Here is a 15189-nt window from a genome sequence, read left to right as displayed (position 1 = left end):
CTTATCTGCACACACACCAAATTCTAAATTGGAATTGCCAAGATTTAGTACAGTCAAAATACATTCTAATAGGCCTGGCCAACAGGAACAAAATGAACCAAAAGACAGCACTGTTTACAAAAGCAAGGTAGTCGTTGCAAAATTATCTGAAATTTTGACCATGATGTGGGCCAGGAGATAAACCACAGCCAAAATATACTTGTGAAAAAAAATTAAGCTAAAGGATAAGAATGGGAAAAATGTCTTTTATATAAAAAAGAGCATCCATCATTAGGTTATCTTCAATTCATCTAGTGAAACCATTATTAAGTGTCTATACTTTGGATGTGTTCAAGAACACATTTTTATCTAGTAATGGTTCTATTGCATGCTGCTAAGAGAAACATGCTAATTTTCATACACACAATTACCCAAATTTCTCCAATTACTGTGGTTTCATTCTTGGGTGACATTACCAGCCAGACAAAATTTGTCTTTCATTAACATCAAGCTTATTGTAAGAAAATAGCTCTAATTTTTAAAGACACAATATAGTATACTGGCCCAAATTTCAAGTACCAAGTTTAGAGCATTTTCATGAAACAAGTTCTGCTTAATACAGTGAGCACAGTCATTGCCTAATACCATACAATTAGGCATATGAAGTATTAAGATCTGCAAAAGGCAACAAAAGGAATACATAAAAGAAGACTTTGTAGCTTGTGGTGCCTTACCTCAGACAAGAAAATGGAGAAGTTCTCAACTGGTTTCCCTCAGTAGACAAGCGTCTCCCATATACTGAAATAATCATTCCTAACTATAGCATGTAAATGACCACCCCAGGCTCGGAACTGTCACAGAAATATGACAAGTGAAACTCTTAAAACTCACTTCTGCTTCAGGTTTAACTCTTGCTTTGGAATTAAATGACTGTTAGAAAAACAATCACTGATTTTTAAAAAATGATTTCCCTTGATTTTTCATCTCTAGAGTTCTGTATAAGGCAGTCCAGTTTGTTCAGTTGTCTAGAAACAAAAACATGAAAGAGGCTGATCCTAGTACGGGCCAGTTAGGGTCCCACAGAGACACGCTGGTCTATGGGCACAGATTCCATCTCCCATTCTAGCAAAAGTAGTCACTGATGACAAGGATTATCTGTACAAAATCCGTATTACTGGGAAAAAAAATCAGGACATATGTTCTGGCAGCTATCAGTCATTCACAGCACCTCATTTGTAAATTAAGAGCAGACTTTAAAATTAGTCCTGGGGACTAAATGTGCTATGAGACAGTCAAGAAGGAAAAGCTGGAAATATTGCACCCGCAAATCTGTCAAAAACTACTATTTGTAGAAGTACAATTTTGCATTGTTTTATATGTTTATATCTATTTCCTATGCTAATTTTGATTTTTCTATAAACAGTATATGAGATTCCTTTTAAAGTTGGTCTCATGAGCTAATTTAAGATTTTGGAATACAGAAAATCCCTTCCCCAAATACAGAAAACAAAACCAAACGAAAAGCATTGTGGACAACAAAACCAAACAAAATAATCCCTGAAAGCAAAGTAAAAACAAAATGAACGACAGCAAATAATACAAACAAAAAAGAGCGGGGAATAAAATAAAACCAAAGAGATCAGCTAAATGAGACTGGAGAAATCAGCACTCTTTACAGGGAACTGTTGAAAGTCGGTTATATGCAGCTACTGATTTTTAGGGAATGCTAGGAGAAGCCATCACCAAAAGGCCCAATCACACCCCCTTTCCATTCACCGGAGGGGAGGGGAGGAGGGAGGGAACTGGTGCGGATTTAGCAATGGGTTAGCAGCTGGGGTCTTCACCTTTATCTCCTTGAAGAAGGAAGCAGTTTCGCCCTCGATAATTGGCTGCAGCAAAGGGCTTCTCCGCTTGCTGGAGGGGGAACCCTGTGACAGGTGTTAACAAGTAGGTTACATTCCGAATCCCTTTCCCTTTCCCTCCAGCTCTCGGCCTCCTCTGACCTCACCAGTATTTATTAACTTTTAACTCTGCATTCTTACCCCTCCCTGCCAAACACTCCCAGGAAAACCTGAAACAACAAAAGTTTTTTTTCCAAGTTGCTGCTTCCCTTCAGCGCCCACACACATAAATCAAGGAGGACAGAGTACAGCAAGAACAGCACAGGACTGTATCCGGCAGACACGCAGAAGAAACCCGAGGAGAAACACCTGCTCCCACCGCTGCCCCCGCCAGTCACAGTAGCCACAAGAACACTTCGGCTGTAGTCAGCTAAGGAGAATCACATAAGCTCAGAAAGCAATACAAAGGGGAGCTGACTTCTCTGTTGCACGTTCACCCTACTTAGGGACACTATGGGTTCCTGCCTGGAGAATGAAAACAACTCCTTGAATCTAATCGTTTTATTTGTTAGTTTAGGACATTCCTCCAGAATACACTAAAGTGGCTTTCTTCAAATACACCTGCCTGAGATCTCTGGACCCTCCTTTCTTCATTAAATACATTGTTAAAAGAAATAGACAATATCCTAGGCCTAGAAATAAGAAGGGCATTTAAGGCCGGGCCAGACAGGAGCAGCGGCTAAAATGAGTATGTATTGCAACGGCAACATCAAAGTGAGTTTGTGTCTGCTTATTAAAGAGCCTAAAAGCCAGCAGGGGAGATGGGAGCACTGAAACAGAGGCAAATGTTTCCCCGAGAGACGGGCAGGGCAGAACACCCCACTCATAAGCTGGGGGTGGAAATGCTGAGACTGGGATGAGGGATGGGAGCAGGTGGCTGGGCCTTAAAGACTGTCCTGTCGCTGAAGGCAAGCTGCTGCTCCCTACTCTTGACAAAATCAAAATCCAGGAGCCAAAAGCAGCAAAGTTCAAGGATGGTGGCCACTGACAGCAACTTCAATGAGCAGCCTCCTTTCCTACACCTTGCCACATCCTCCAAGAAGGGCCTCTTTCTTGAGTTTCTCAGAGGATTTTCTCCCTGGACACAATTCCCAAGGGAGTTATCCCCTCTTGGATGGGAGGGACTATGAGCAGAGGGCCTTGGGACCACAGCAGTGCTCTTTGGAGTGAAGAGGCCTGGAGAAAGCACAGCCCTGCGCCCTTGGTGCTCTGTCCATCTGGCCCAGCACATCCAATGGATGTACATGCCTTTGGGGCAAAGCGTGTCCTCCAAAAGGGAAAAATAAATTCTATCAGCTTCAGATTTGCCCATTTTTAACAAATGTAGCCTCAAGGGTCTTTGATAAAGTCTTCATTCCTCAAGCTGTGAGTCATGGATACTAATGGCTGATTCAGCCACTAAAGCCTATTCTTTAATGAGAAAGCAGGTGAGGGTCCTAATTCATATATCCAGGGCCCATTCAAGCAGAAAGGTGTTGTAGCAGCCACAGGAAGGTATTCTACTCACAATGATGGGTATGGTGTTGGCTCGGGACAGGATCTGTTTGACCAGCCGGTACCTGTCATATAGTGGCTTCATCACCTGACGTTCGTTCTTTGTTACCTGAAAAGCAAGAACGAGAGCTATGAGAAGCCTGCTGCTGGGAGTCACGACCAGCTGTCTAAGCATGCTCTGGGCCTTTGTAATTCTAGAGAAACTCCAGATGATGCGACTTAAGTCTTACTACCCTCACAAAATTTATTCAAACTGATATTATTTATTCAATAAATATTCAGATTACCTACTTCAGCTGCAGATCAGTGGAAGTCACTCCATTGGTAGTACAACTTTTTCTAAATCCAAACTAGGCTCATTCTCAGGTTCCTGCTTAAAACTCCTCCAGGTTCAGAGTTCCCACATGACTATTTTCTGAGCCCAGGGAAAATGAAAGCATATATTTGCTATAAGACGTATCATGTAGGCTGTGCACGGTGGCTCACGCCTGTAAGCCCAGCACTTTGGGAGGCTGAAGCAGTCAGATCACCTGAGGTCAGGAGTTCGAGACCAGCCTGGTCAACACGGTGAAACCCCGTCTCTACTTAAAAAAAAAAAAAAAAAAAAATGGAAAAAAAAAATAGCTGGGTGTGGTGGTGGGCGCCTGTAGCCCCAGCTATGCAGGAGGATGAGGTGGAGAATCGCTTGAACACAGGAGGTGGAGGATGCAGTGAGCCAAGATCACACAACTGCACTCCAGCCTGGGTGACAGACCAAGACTGTCTTAAAAAAAAAAAGATATATCATGTAGTTCATTCACTTCTCTTTCTCCTCTATGAAATTGTTATGTTTCTAAGAACAAGATTCTGGCAAACAGTGGGTATTCAAGGAACATTTGAGGAAAAATACATGCACTGATTCATCTGTATATCCCTAATAGAATCTGGCACAGGGCTAAAAAATGTTTAAAGGACGGATTCTCCAGGCAGTGGGGAGGAATCACACCCAGCTCCCTGGTACAGTATTGGAAGCGCCTCATACTCTTTCTGCTGTTTCTCCTCCCCATCACACCTCCAGCTCCAGCAATCAAGTAGGTTGTCTCAACCTTCTTGTCTAATTCCCTCTACCCTGCCATGACTTCCTCTTTGCTCTTTTGTTTGGCAAATTCCAGATCAAGAGCCACTTCCCTGTGCAGCCTTCTTCCAACATCCCCCATTCTGGGAGACTCACCCATTCTCTCCTTTGTTTCACCACCCTGCCGGTACATACCCTGCAATTTCACAAATGCTTTTATACTCTATTGTAGTGATATGTTGACACGTGTCTCCTCCTTGAGACTGTAGCCCCTTGAGAGCAGGAGTTTATGTTTTTGTATCCCTAGTAACTATTTCAGTGCCTGAATACTTGGTGGAAATATTCCATAAATATCAAATGAGTGAATAAATGGTTCAAACATAAATAGGTGTGCCTGATTCACAAATGCAGTCCCATTGGTTACTTAAATGGGGAATGAGATGAAGCATCTTTGTTTCAAGTTAGCTGTTTGTCTCCTGCATTCTCTTACAACTTCACACATAATAAGGCAAGAGTTTTAGAGGTAAGAAAGGCAAGTAGCATTAGCTTTGACCATTTCTTTTATGGGTTGTTTGAGCCTTCAACTTCAAAGATGACTCTGGATTACAAAGAAATGGATGATCCTTTGTTGCCTTTTGTATTTGCCTTTCTCAAAGTGATCAACAGAAAGTGTGCTTTGGATAAACTTGACAAGTTAGAATAAGATCAACAAGAATAACAGCCTTTTATTTCTTGCTCTTCTGTTATCAGATAACTAACGGGCAATTGGTATTTTCTTCTTCTACTATCTACTATACCATGAGGAGTTTCATAATTTTATAAACAATGACTGTCAAAACTAGAAGGGTCTCATTATTTTACAGAAAAAGACTGAGGATCAAACCACAGGTGTCACCCGCTACACACCTACCACCCAGCTAAAATGAAGACTGTGTGCAGTGCTGGCAAAGATGTTGAACATCTGGAACTCTTTAGAAGTGAAACACTTTAGAAAACTATTTGGCAGTACCTACTAGAGCTGAACTTATGACTCGTCAATTCCACTCTTCAGTATATACCAAACAAAGGTGGCCTTAAGTTCATCAAAAGACATACGTAAGAATGTTCATTGCAGCACTGTAATCCCAAACTGGAAATAGTCCCAAACCAGAAATCGCCCATATGCCCAGTGATAGAATGAAGTATGTTCCCCAAATTGAATACTACACAGCAATGAGAATGAGTGAATCACAGCTATATGCAACATCATGGATTAACCTCATAATAATAAAGCCGAGTAAATTACACCAGACACAAAACATACTGTCAGATTCCACTTACCTAAAGGTCAAAAATAAGAAAGAGCCACAGAGTGAGATGATAGCGGTTTTTCTCTGTGGAACCTTCAGTCATGGTACTGACTGGAAGGGAACATAAGCGAGGCCTTTGGAGGATCAGCAACGTTTTGTTTTTTGATCTGGGTGCTGGTTACCTGGGTGTGTTTACTTTGTGAAATTTCATCAAGACATATGTTAATAATTTGGGCTCTTTTCTGCACTTACGTTATACGTGGTAAGCATCCCAAATCTGAAAATCCAAAATCTGAAACTTTTTGAGAACTGACATGATGCCAAAAGGAAATGTTCATTGGAACGTTTTGAATTTCAGATTTTGGGATTTGGGATGCTCAATCAGTATAATGCAAATATTCCAAAATCTGAACAAATCCAAAATCTGAAACACTTCTGGTCCCAAGCATTTTGTATAAGGGATATTCAACCTGTACTTCAACAAAAGTGCAACGATAGCCACAAAAAAGTGTGAGGAACAGAAATGAAATGATTTGTACAATGTCATATGTAAAATGACAGAATTTAGGACTGTCGGACACATGAAATAATTTTTTAAACAATATATAGAACATGTTGTAGATGAGATTAAAGTGCATCCTAATGTCAGCACATGACACATGGTGAAATATAATGTGCAAGATAAACAATAGATGGTTGAGTAACCAAAGTAAACTAAAAATAGAAATAGGAACCAGCCAGCATCCCCACTGTGAACTAGCATCCATTAGTATGTATTTGGCAGAAACATCTTTGAAAGTAAAACCAACCAGTTACGACAAATTTGACACACACCAATCTCCTTCTTACTCTTTATTCAAAAAGAAAGTTTTCTACTTGGAGGAGATGAGGAAGATCACTGGCTTAATTCTTCGGCTCATGCCATTGATATTTAGATTTTCTACAAATTGCTCATGTTTTCAATAAGTGGCCCCCAGGAACTAATCGCATGTGGGTGATCTGACAAAATCCAGTGTTTTTGACTATGGAGAGTTAAAACTCATGATTCCACAAAACCATTGTCATTTAACAGAAGCACTAAAAATAGCAAAGATCTTTAAGTCTGAGGTAAGAGAAAGGTGTAAGAATAATGACCTGATTTTTATCATAATCATTTTCATGATATATATTTGAAGCCAAAGGCTCAGTGATACTAAAAGTTAGTGCAACTTTTACCCATCATAATAACGATCAGTGCTCGGTTTGTAAGTGGGGTCAAAATTTAATCAGTAGTTATATGAACAAAGCAGGACCTTCGTTGAACTGTCAAAAAAGAGCCATTAAATCTGCCATAGGAAAACCGTTTGAGTTGACGTCTCTTATTCTTGACTCATCAGCTGCTCAGGGATTCTGCTGCCCACCAAGAACAGGGCTCTGAATGAGCTACTGAAATCCTCTCAGGCTCAGTTTTCTGAATGGTAAATTGCAGAAATCAAATTAGAAAACCTTTATGCTTCCTAATTGCTTGGAAATGACTTTAGGCCAGGCATATAGTATATTCTCTCTTCAAAGTACTTTCACTCCTCTGTCTTCAAAACTTTATCTAAAGTGATAGTGCTGAATGGTCTTCCAATATGTGGAACTAGGGTTATCCGGAAGACGTATTTTTGCACATAAGTGAAACAACGTAAATATCCAGATGTGAAGATCTAAGGGGAGAATGCGGCACTTCCACTCCGTCTTTCCTTAATGATTCAAATAAATTGTCATTTACTGGTCTCTTACTACCCTATTTGGTTGCCCCGTAAGTTTCGGATATTTCAAAACACAAAGGGAACACTAGCCAACAATTATCCACATTTAATTAATGGCAAGTCTTGAACAGAAATCATAAAGGCCTGATTAGGCAGCTGCATTTGTCTGCCTTTATCTTTTGTGATGGTTTTGGTCTTAGCCTCAAATAAAACTTCCTTACTGCAATATCAGTTTAGTTGCTGTTACCTGACAAAACCACAAAGGTGAAAGGTAAAATGATGAATGTATTTACTTTAAAAATAAAGATAAATTAGAACTATGAAATATTAAGAGCTAGAAAAGCCTTATTTTTTAGATGATAAAATTAAAGCACCAGAGAGGGTAATGATTTGCTCAAGGCCACAGAGTTGGGTCCAGATCCGAGGTTTATGGACTTCCAGTTGTTTTCTTTCACAAATAAGAAGTAGGATCTTTAACTGTGATGATTTTTGGATTCGGAATGCTCAATCAGTAGCACGTCAATACAGCATAAAGGATATAGTGCTGTCAATATAGCACAGAGATGTAGCATTATTCTCTAATAGGGTTTGGCCAAGCTGCCTTCATAATGAAGAACTCTGCCTTCCAAGCCGAGAGTTTGCCTATATTGAATTTACAAAAATTTGTGCTTATGAACAGTGTCACAGAAACACAACTTTGTGAGAAATTATGTCATAGACAAACTATGTGGCCTCAGACTCTCCTTGATAAAACAAGAAGTACTTTGAGTTTGTGTGTGAGGGGTATACCTCTGAATCATCAAACTGCTAGAAGGAGAAGACAAAATAAGATGGATTCTTATAACTGTTGCATTCTTGGCCTATTAATTTGAAAAATGACAACTCTCTCTTCGTTATCAGGTAATCATAAGAGACTGTAAAAAGATCAGAAAATCCAAAACAGCAGTTAGCCAAAGGAGAATATTTATAAATGGCTCCAGAATTTGCATTTAAATTTGAACGTGGCTGTGTCTAGGGTCCTCAAGGTTTAAAAACACACAAGACTAAAATACTCCATTGAGGAAGAACCAGAAGCTCTGATCAGGCAACCCATTCTCTCCCCTCTGTTTATTATCAAATAGTGGGATACACAGACAGTAACACAGTGACATGTAGTTATTTACGGCACTTCTGTGACATGCTCTTTTGATGAGAAGATTCTTAAATATTGAAAAGGACACACTTTAATAAGAATAGGGAATTATATGCCTGTGTAGACATGAGTGTTTTGTTTTTATATATGTGTAAGTCTGCAGAGTGCCCTGATAAAGCAAACAGCTTTGCTAAAAATGTACAGAAGCAGCTGATTACAGTTTCGGCCTAAGATTTTACTAGTTAGTGCCCTTTTAAATCAGTACCTGTAGACTCAGAAAAAATCCACTGAATTCTGAGCACCTGCTTTTCTGAACAATTGGGGTTTGGAACAATAGTTTCACTCTGGAAGTTAAGAAAAATACCACATGGTATTTACAGTCCAGAGTCCATGGTAACACCAGAAATCTAAGAATTAAAAGTTTACGCTTTGATTTGTTTTTCGGACTGGCCAGATATCAAATGAACTCTGCTTTTCCTGAAGAGGTTGGAGCATCACATTCCAAATAGAGAGAGGCAGAGAGTTTGGCACGGGACCAGAAATGAATGATGCTCAAATTTCCTACAGCATTTGTTCCCCACCCTATGAGATGCTAGCATCCAGACCCACCTGAAAGAGTGATGAAAGGAAATAAGGCAGGGCCAAGAATAATAGTTCATATTCTTAATAAGAGGGCTATGAAATGCACATTCTTTTGCCTGATTTAATCACTTAATCAGAAGGAGGCTACAGAGAGTAGAACATGTAATTGTAACAGAAGTGAAAACTATCATTTACTGTGCAAACCCAGTAACAGCCACCCCACCCCACTTCCTCAGTGGCAGACATCCTACAGGTAAATATACACAGATAAACGTCTGTGTGTGTGTGTAATATCATTTCATCTCCTTGGCAATTTATAACAGGTATCTATTATATAGACAAAGCACCAAGGCTCTGAGAGGTTACCTAAGCAGCCCAGTGTCACAGAGATCATCTCAGTGGGGCTGGTTTTGAAGCTGGGTCTGCCAATTCTATGTGTTTGACCCAGTCCAGACTGATTGAGGGAATCTGTTCCCAACTCAGAGCAACAAATACTACAGCACACAAAATACTCAACTGGTAGCAAGGTTAAGTCTATCTAGAACACAGCTGTGAGCTCCTAAGGGCCTTGGGCATGGAAGTCCTTAAAGGTGTCTATCAATGTCATAACCCAAATCCACAGAAGGAAAAGAGGAAATGTTAAAGAAGGAAAACACACCTTCTCCATGAGGCCTGCCATGCGGCTACACAGAGATCTATACTTTAGGGTTCTGAGCCTATTGTGGAGAAGGAGCATCTCTCTGATAAAAGAAGTTCACTTCTTCCTCTACACATTTTGAACATTCCAGTGAAGAAGGAGAAAGTTTCACAGCGTATTTGAGCTCTAGAGCATTTACTATTTGGTTCAACGCCTTCAAAAAAATCCCACACAAAGCTTGGCTGAAGCATGAACATTATCCCAGAGTGTCAGTATTTTCCACTGCAGGGACAGGCCAGCAGAATAAATCATCATCAGTGCCAGCATTTTTTTTTTTTTTTTACATTTAAACCTGATAAATTCAGAATAAAATGCCACCAAGGAGACATTCTACAGATAGTTATTGGACCTGTGTCATGTGTCAGGTCTGGTGCTAGACACTGAGGACTGGGGTCACCACTAGGGGAACAAAGCCCAGAATCCTTGCCCTCCCACACCTTAGAGTCTAGGGAATTATTCTGGAACCTTCTTTATTTAAAAGAGCGTATTTTAGATGAAAAGACTATCATATAGTCATGGACAAGACTGAAAAAGAGATCTATACTTTTTGGCTATGTAAAAATAATCAGTGAACCTAAACTTCATGCTTCCTTATACCTGCTTTTAAGAATTTGTTTTGTTAGGTCTCTAACAACATTATGAACAAAAGGTTATTAAGAATGACTGACAAGAAGGGTGTGTGATGAAAAGTTCTTCAAGGAAGAGAGCAGAAGCCTATCGTGCTACCGCTTCCCCCACAGCTAACAACAAACATTCCAGCAGTGCTTGCTGAACAGCAAGCCACCGCAAATGCTTCCGTGATTAGGAAAAGGCAAAGCCATATTTTGGATTCCTCACACTTCTAGTTCTGAATGGCAGCTGGAACTTCTTTACAGACAAACACTAGTTGCACTGCATTGCAGAGAGATTGAATTTTAAGGTAGATCATTCTAGTTTAACACCTTTCATTTTATGGATGAGGAAGCCTACAGTCAGTGACAGCTTATCGGGGGAGACCTAGGGACAGGGAAGTCTTCAAACTCCAGGGGTCTTTACGCCCTATACTCTGCCCCCCCAACCCCTGGCCCCTCCACCATTCCTTCCTTTAAAGCTGTACATTAATGACTAAATTTTACTTGCAAACAAATTTTTCATTGGAACCCAATTAAGTTCAACATCTACTAGATAGAACTTTCTTATTAGCTAAGCCTTCAGAAAGCTTAGTTATGGTGTAAATATATAGTAACCTCCTTTATCCTAAAAGTAAAGAAAGCAGACACTAGGGAACCCCATTTGTAAAATACTGAACATAGAAAATCCATTTCTAAAGCCAGATAATTGACTCCAATCAGAAAATTTACTACATCACATACCGGCCGTCCATGAATGCTTTCATAATATAACAGAGCTTTCTGCAGAGCCACTTTCTCATTAGCAATCTGGTCTTTGGTCATATCCTGTATAAACATAGGGATAGAGAATTGAAAGAGAGGAAAATGTTTGTGAACATTCCAACTTCTTTACTTAAACACATTCCTAAAGCAAGGCTAAAAAGATTCCTCATATAACAGCTCTCCCTAGCTCTATCCAAAGTTCATTTAGTAATGGGCTATTCCTGAGCTCTTGGGAGAAATATGACCAGCACAGCGGAATCATCAGCCACTTGGATCTCCCACATGGCAGTAAAGGTACTGTGAACACTGAGGTAAGCAGGGCTGTGAGGCACATGGGGCTTAGCTTAATGGCCCAAGCAATGACGACAGTTATATGTTACACAGTCCCAAAGGTTTGTCTCTAATCCTTCTACCTCAGAGAGTCCCAAAACCAGCTATTAACCTAAACAAGTTCATTCTGTAACCTATACAATAGAGTTTTGTTTTCAGTCTGTAGTCAAAAACCAAAGCACCCACAGTTAACGCACTCTGCAGTGGTTTCATCAGCTTCTCTAGACACTTAACAGCCTGGAAGGCTTAACAAGGCATCACCTTCCTACTGGGATTCGCATGGCATGCCCTGTGTCCCTACCACATTGACTGGGGCTTAGGACTTCACAGAATCATCGCACCTTAATGTCCTCAGGACGGCTGCTTTCCGCTCGCTTCTCCTGGAGCTTCCTCTGAATAGATTCCAACGTGGCTTCAACACTGGGCTTTATTGCTTTATCTACCAGCTCTTGCTTCTTCTCATCTTCTTTCTCAAGCTGGGAACCAAAACTCTTGGGAAGTGTGTTGCTTCGCTGCCGCATCCTGGGAGTTAGGTCCTCTTCAGATATCTTTAGTTTTGACTCTAGTTGAGAAGATTTTGGGGTAGAGATATGAGATTTGATGTCTGCCCAACACAAATTATTTTTCTGTAGTGTCAATAACTTATTCTGTCTTTTTTCAGAGAGTATCTAGTTACAGTATCAGTAGAAATCCCTGAATTATTATGTAAAACCTGAGCTAATGGTAACATCTTCTTTGATTACATGGAATGTTTTCCTAACACTAATTGCTGAGAAAGCTTTAGCCGCATCTGCCTGTATGATGTTCTCAGAATGTGGCATCCGTGTTCCTTCAGTGGTTAAAGGTATTTACTAATCTAATGCCTAACCACTGGCCAACCTTTTCTGTATGACTTACATACTTTATTCTGAAATTAGGTTCCTTTATATTCTATTCAGTTGTTTATATGACCGTGTCTCTGAAAAGATGGGAATCTCTTTGGGGGATGAGGGCCAAACGCTTTGCAGATTCATCTCCGTCTACTTGTTTGCTTCTACCACCACAGCAAATGGAGACTTGGATTAAACAGGTGTTTGAGAGATGTTGACTTGAAACTATCATCCTTTCTATTAGTGATCTAGGGAAATGAAGAAATGCTGCAGGATTCGCCTCTTAGCTGATCTTGTTTCCCTATGACTGAGACCATGCAAAGACCTGGGGCAGTGGTCACTCTGAATAGCTGAGAGTGCTAGGAAGCATCTTTAAGGACCCTGGAATGCCTTAGCAGTGGCAGTCAGTGGGAGAGGAGGTGAGAGACTCTGCACCTGGCTTGTTGTACAGAAGCCACAGCTCCAGAACTTTACCCACCTTTAAGTTGTCTCCGGAATTTGGCAAGGTCATTTGTCCATTTCAGAACCTCTGCATTGGCTGCTTTGTCACTGTGGGAAGGCTGAGAAAAGGAAGTCTAGAGTAAATGCTTGGGAACTGGAGCAGGGAAAAGAAGTGTTTGATGATCATTTTTGTTTTAAATAGGAAGGAAAAATTGAGCCCCATCAGAATAAGAAATTAAACACAAATGTAATTCCATTATCCTTTCCATTTGGTTATTTTGATGCTTTCAAAAAATTCCTCAGAGGCAAAATGCATCTTTATGATCAGGGACTTCTGTGAGGTCCATGACCCCCTTGCCATTATTTGTAGGGTTCAACCTGTAAGGCAAACAGTGTAGAAAACAGAGGGGTGTATGATGTTTTGCTCAGCAACCATCATGAAAATGCCTGTTTGCCACTCTTGTGGGAAATATTGAGTACAGAGCTGACAGCAGAACGAGCTCAGTGCTAACGAGATTTCAGAAGATAATATTGAATTAAATTTTAGTCAAACGATTTCATTCAACAATTTCTCCAGCTCCTGCTTACTGATTAATTTATAAAATGTAGATTTAAACTTTCATTTTTTTTCAGTAAGAATGCACTTGTGCAAGAAAAATGCTGACACATAATGATTGGGGTTTATCAGGGTGTACTATCCAGGGTTTACTGCCTTTTTGTTGTAAGATTCCCTAGAAGTCTCCCTTAACCTTTCGTTGTTTCTTTGAGTTGTTGAAACACTGGCATGTCCAGGGAAAGAGGGAGGTGAAAAGAACAGTGTGAGGGGACACTTACTCTGTACTTCTTCTCTTCTTCAAATCTATCTTCAAACTTCCGGATCTTCTTTTTAAGGCTCTGAATCCTTCGTGTGAGCTGGGCAGGCGTCAGGTCCTCTTGCTCATCATCGTAGGACCCCAGAGAGGAGCTTCGCCGCCTGGGAAGAGTACAACTTGGGTCAGTTTCCCCAGGAGCAGTCACTGCTTGGCGAGAGGGGCCCTGGGGAAGTGCGACACCATGTGGCGTGTGGTGGTGGGGTGGGGTGGCAGCGTGAAGACCAAACAGCCTCTCTCCTCTTGAATAAAAGACACTTGACTGATCCATTGGAGCGCGGTATGTCCCACCTATTAAGTATACTTCTAAGCTTTTCTAGCTCACATTTATAATTAGCAAAGTAGGACTGAAGTCGACCTTTCCTGTGGGCCTAAAAGAGCTGAATTGGAGAGTGCTTTGGAAAGGAGGTGCTAAGAAAATTCAATATGTGATGTTGCAGTTGGGCCACAGCACAAATGGGAAACTGCAACACGGCCTGTGTCCTAGGATGGAGAATTTCACATATGTTGCTCCATAGGCTCACGACTTAATTAAAAAAACATTATTCGCTATCAGTGCCATTCCTATCTTTTCTGATGTTGTGGGGATGATGCATTTACCTATCGGCAACACAGAAACATACCTCATGAAAGAATGGGAGTTTGGTGGGGAAGGAGGCACTTCCGTGTCATCCAGGTATTGTCTGCTCTGCCCATAAGCGTAGAACCGAGGAGAGAGCATGGGGTCGCTGTCTTCGTCCAGCAGCTGACGGATCAGGCGCCCAGCCTGCGGCGAGAGGCGGGCTTCATCAGAGTCACTGTTCTCCCGCTGCCAGGAGGAGAAAGCAGGGATAGGCTCTGGAAAATAAGGGCAGTAAGAGGTCAGGACTGTTCCTGAAAGAGGGCAGGGTTGTTCTTTATAACACAAGTGTTTCCCAGGCTTCCCAGATGCTTTAGGAAGCTGCCCATTGAATCATTTCTCATTTTACAGCTAAGGTCTAGACTAAGGACACTGTGCCCCAACTGAAATCACTAACGTGTCTGACAGCCATCATCTATCTACCTCTCATTTCCATTCCCACTGGCTTTCCAAAGAGAATTTGCTAAGGCTACCCTGGGGAGGAGCCTTGAAGGGGGAAGCCCAGTCGATCAGTGACAAAACTCTTCCACCTGATGGCATCATTGAACAGAAAATATGCACGCCTGCAATCCCAGCACTTTGGGAGGTCAAGGCAGGCGGATCACCTGAGGTCAGGAGCTTGAGACCAGCCTGGCCAACATGGTGAAACCCCATCTCTACTAAAAATACAAAATTTAGCTTGGCCTGGTGGCGGATGTGTGTAATCCCAGCTACTCGGGAGGCTGAGGCACGAGAATCGCTTGAAGCCAGGAGGCAGAGTTTGCAGTGAGCAGAGATAGTGCCACTGCACTCCAGCCTGGGTGACAGAGTGAGGCTCTGTCTCAAAA

General features: G+C 41.3%; 1 protein-coding gene across 3 annotated transcripts in view; it reads right to left on the bottom strand.

Annotated features, from left to right (window-relative positions):
• The window catches only part of FAM13A (family with sequence similarity 13, member A), a 54578-nt gene that overhangs the window by 9650 nt on the left and 29739 nt on the right, over positions 1-15189 (bottom strand). For 2 of the 3 annotated variants that reach the window (XM_011990718.1, XM_011990717.1), the window contains 7 exons: positions 14367-14580; positions 13709-13847; positions 12912-12993; positions 11906-12126; positions 11214-11297; positions 3388-3483; positions 1824-1907 (listed from right to left, as the gene is read on the bottom strand). In XM_011990718.1, the coding sequence (XP_011846108.1) occupies positions 1824-1907; positions 3388-3483; positions 11214-11297; positions 11906-12126; positions 12912-12993; positions 13709-13847; positions 14367-14580 (920 nt within the window). The remainder of the gene's footprint in view (positions 1-1823; positions 1908-3387; positions 3484-11213; positions 11298-11905; positions 12127-12911; positions 12994-13708; positions 13848-14366; positions 14581-15189) is intronic. The other variant, XM_011990719.1, reaches the window with a different exon arrangement.

Source organism: Mandrillus leucophaeus, unplaced genomic scaffold (genome assembly GCF_000951045.1).
Source record: "Mandrillus leucophaeus isolate KB7577 unplaced genomic scaffold, Mleu.le_1.0 Scaffold381, whole genome shotgun sequence".
NCBI lineage: Eukaryota > Metazoa > Chordata > Mammalia > Primates > Cercopithecidae > Mandrillus > Mandrillus leucophaeus.
The sequence above is the reverse complement of the archived record's forward strand: the minus strand, read 5'-3'. Positions and strand labels throughout refer to the sequence as shown.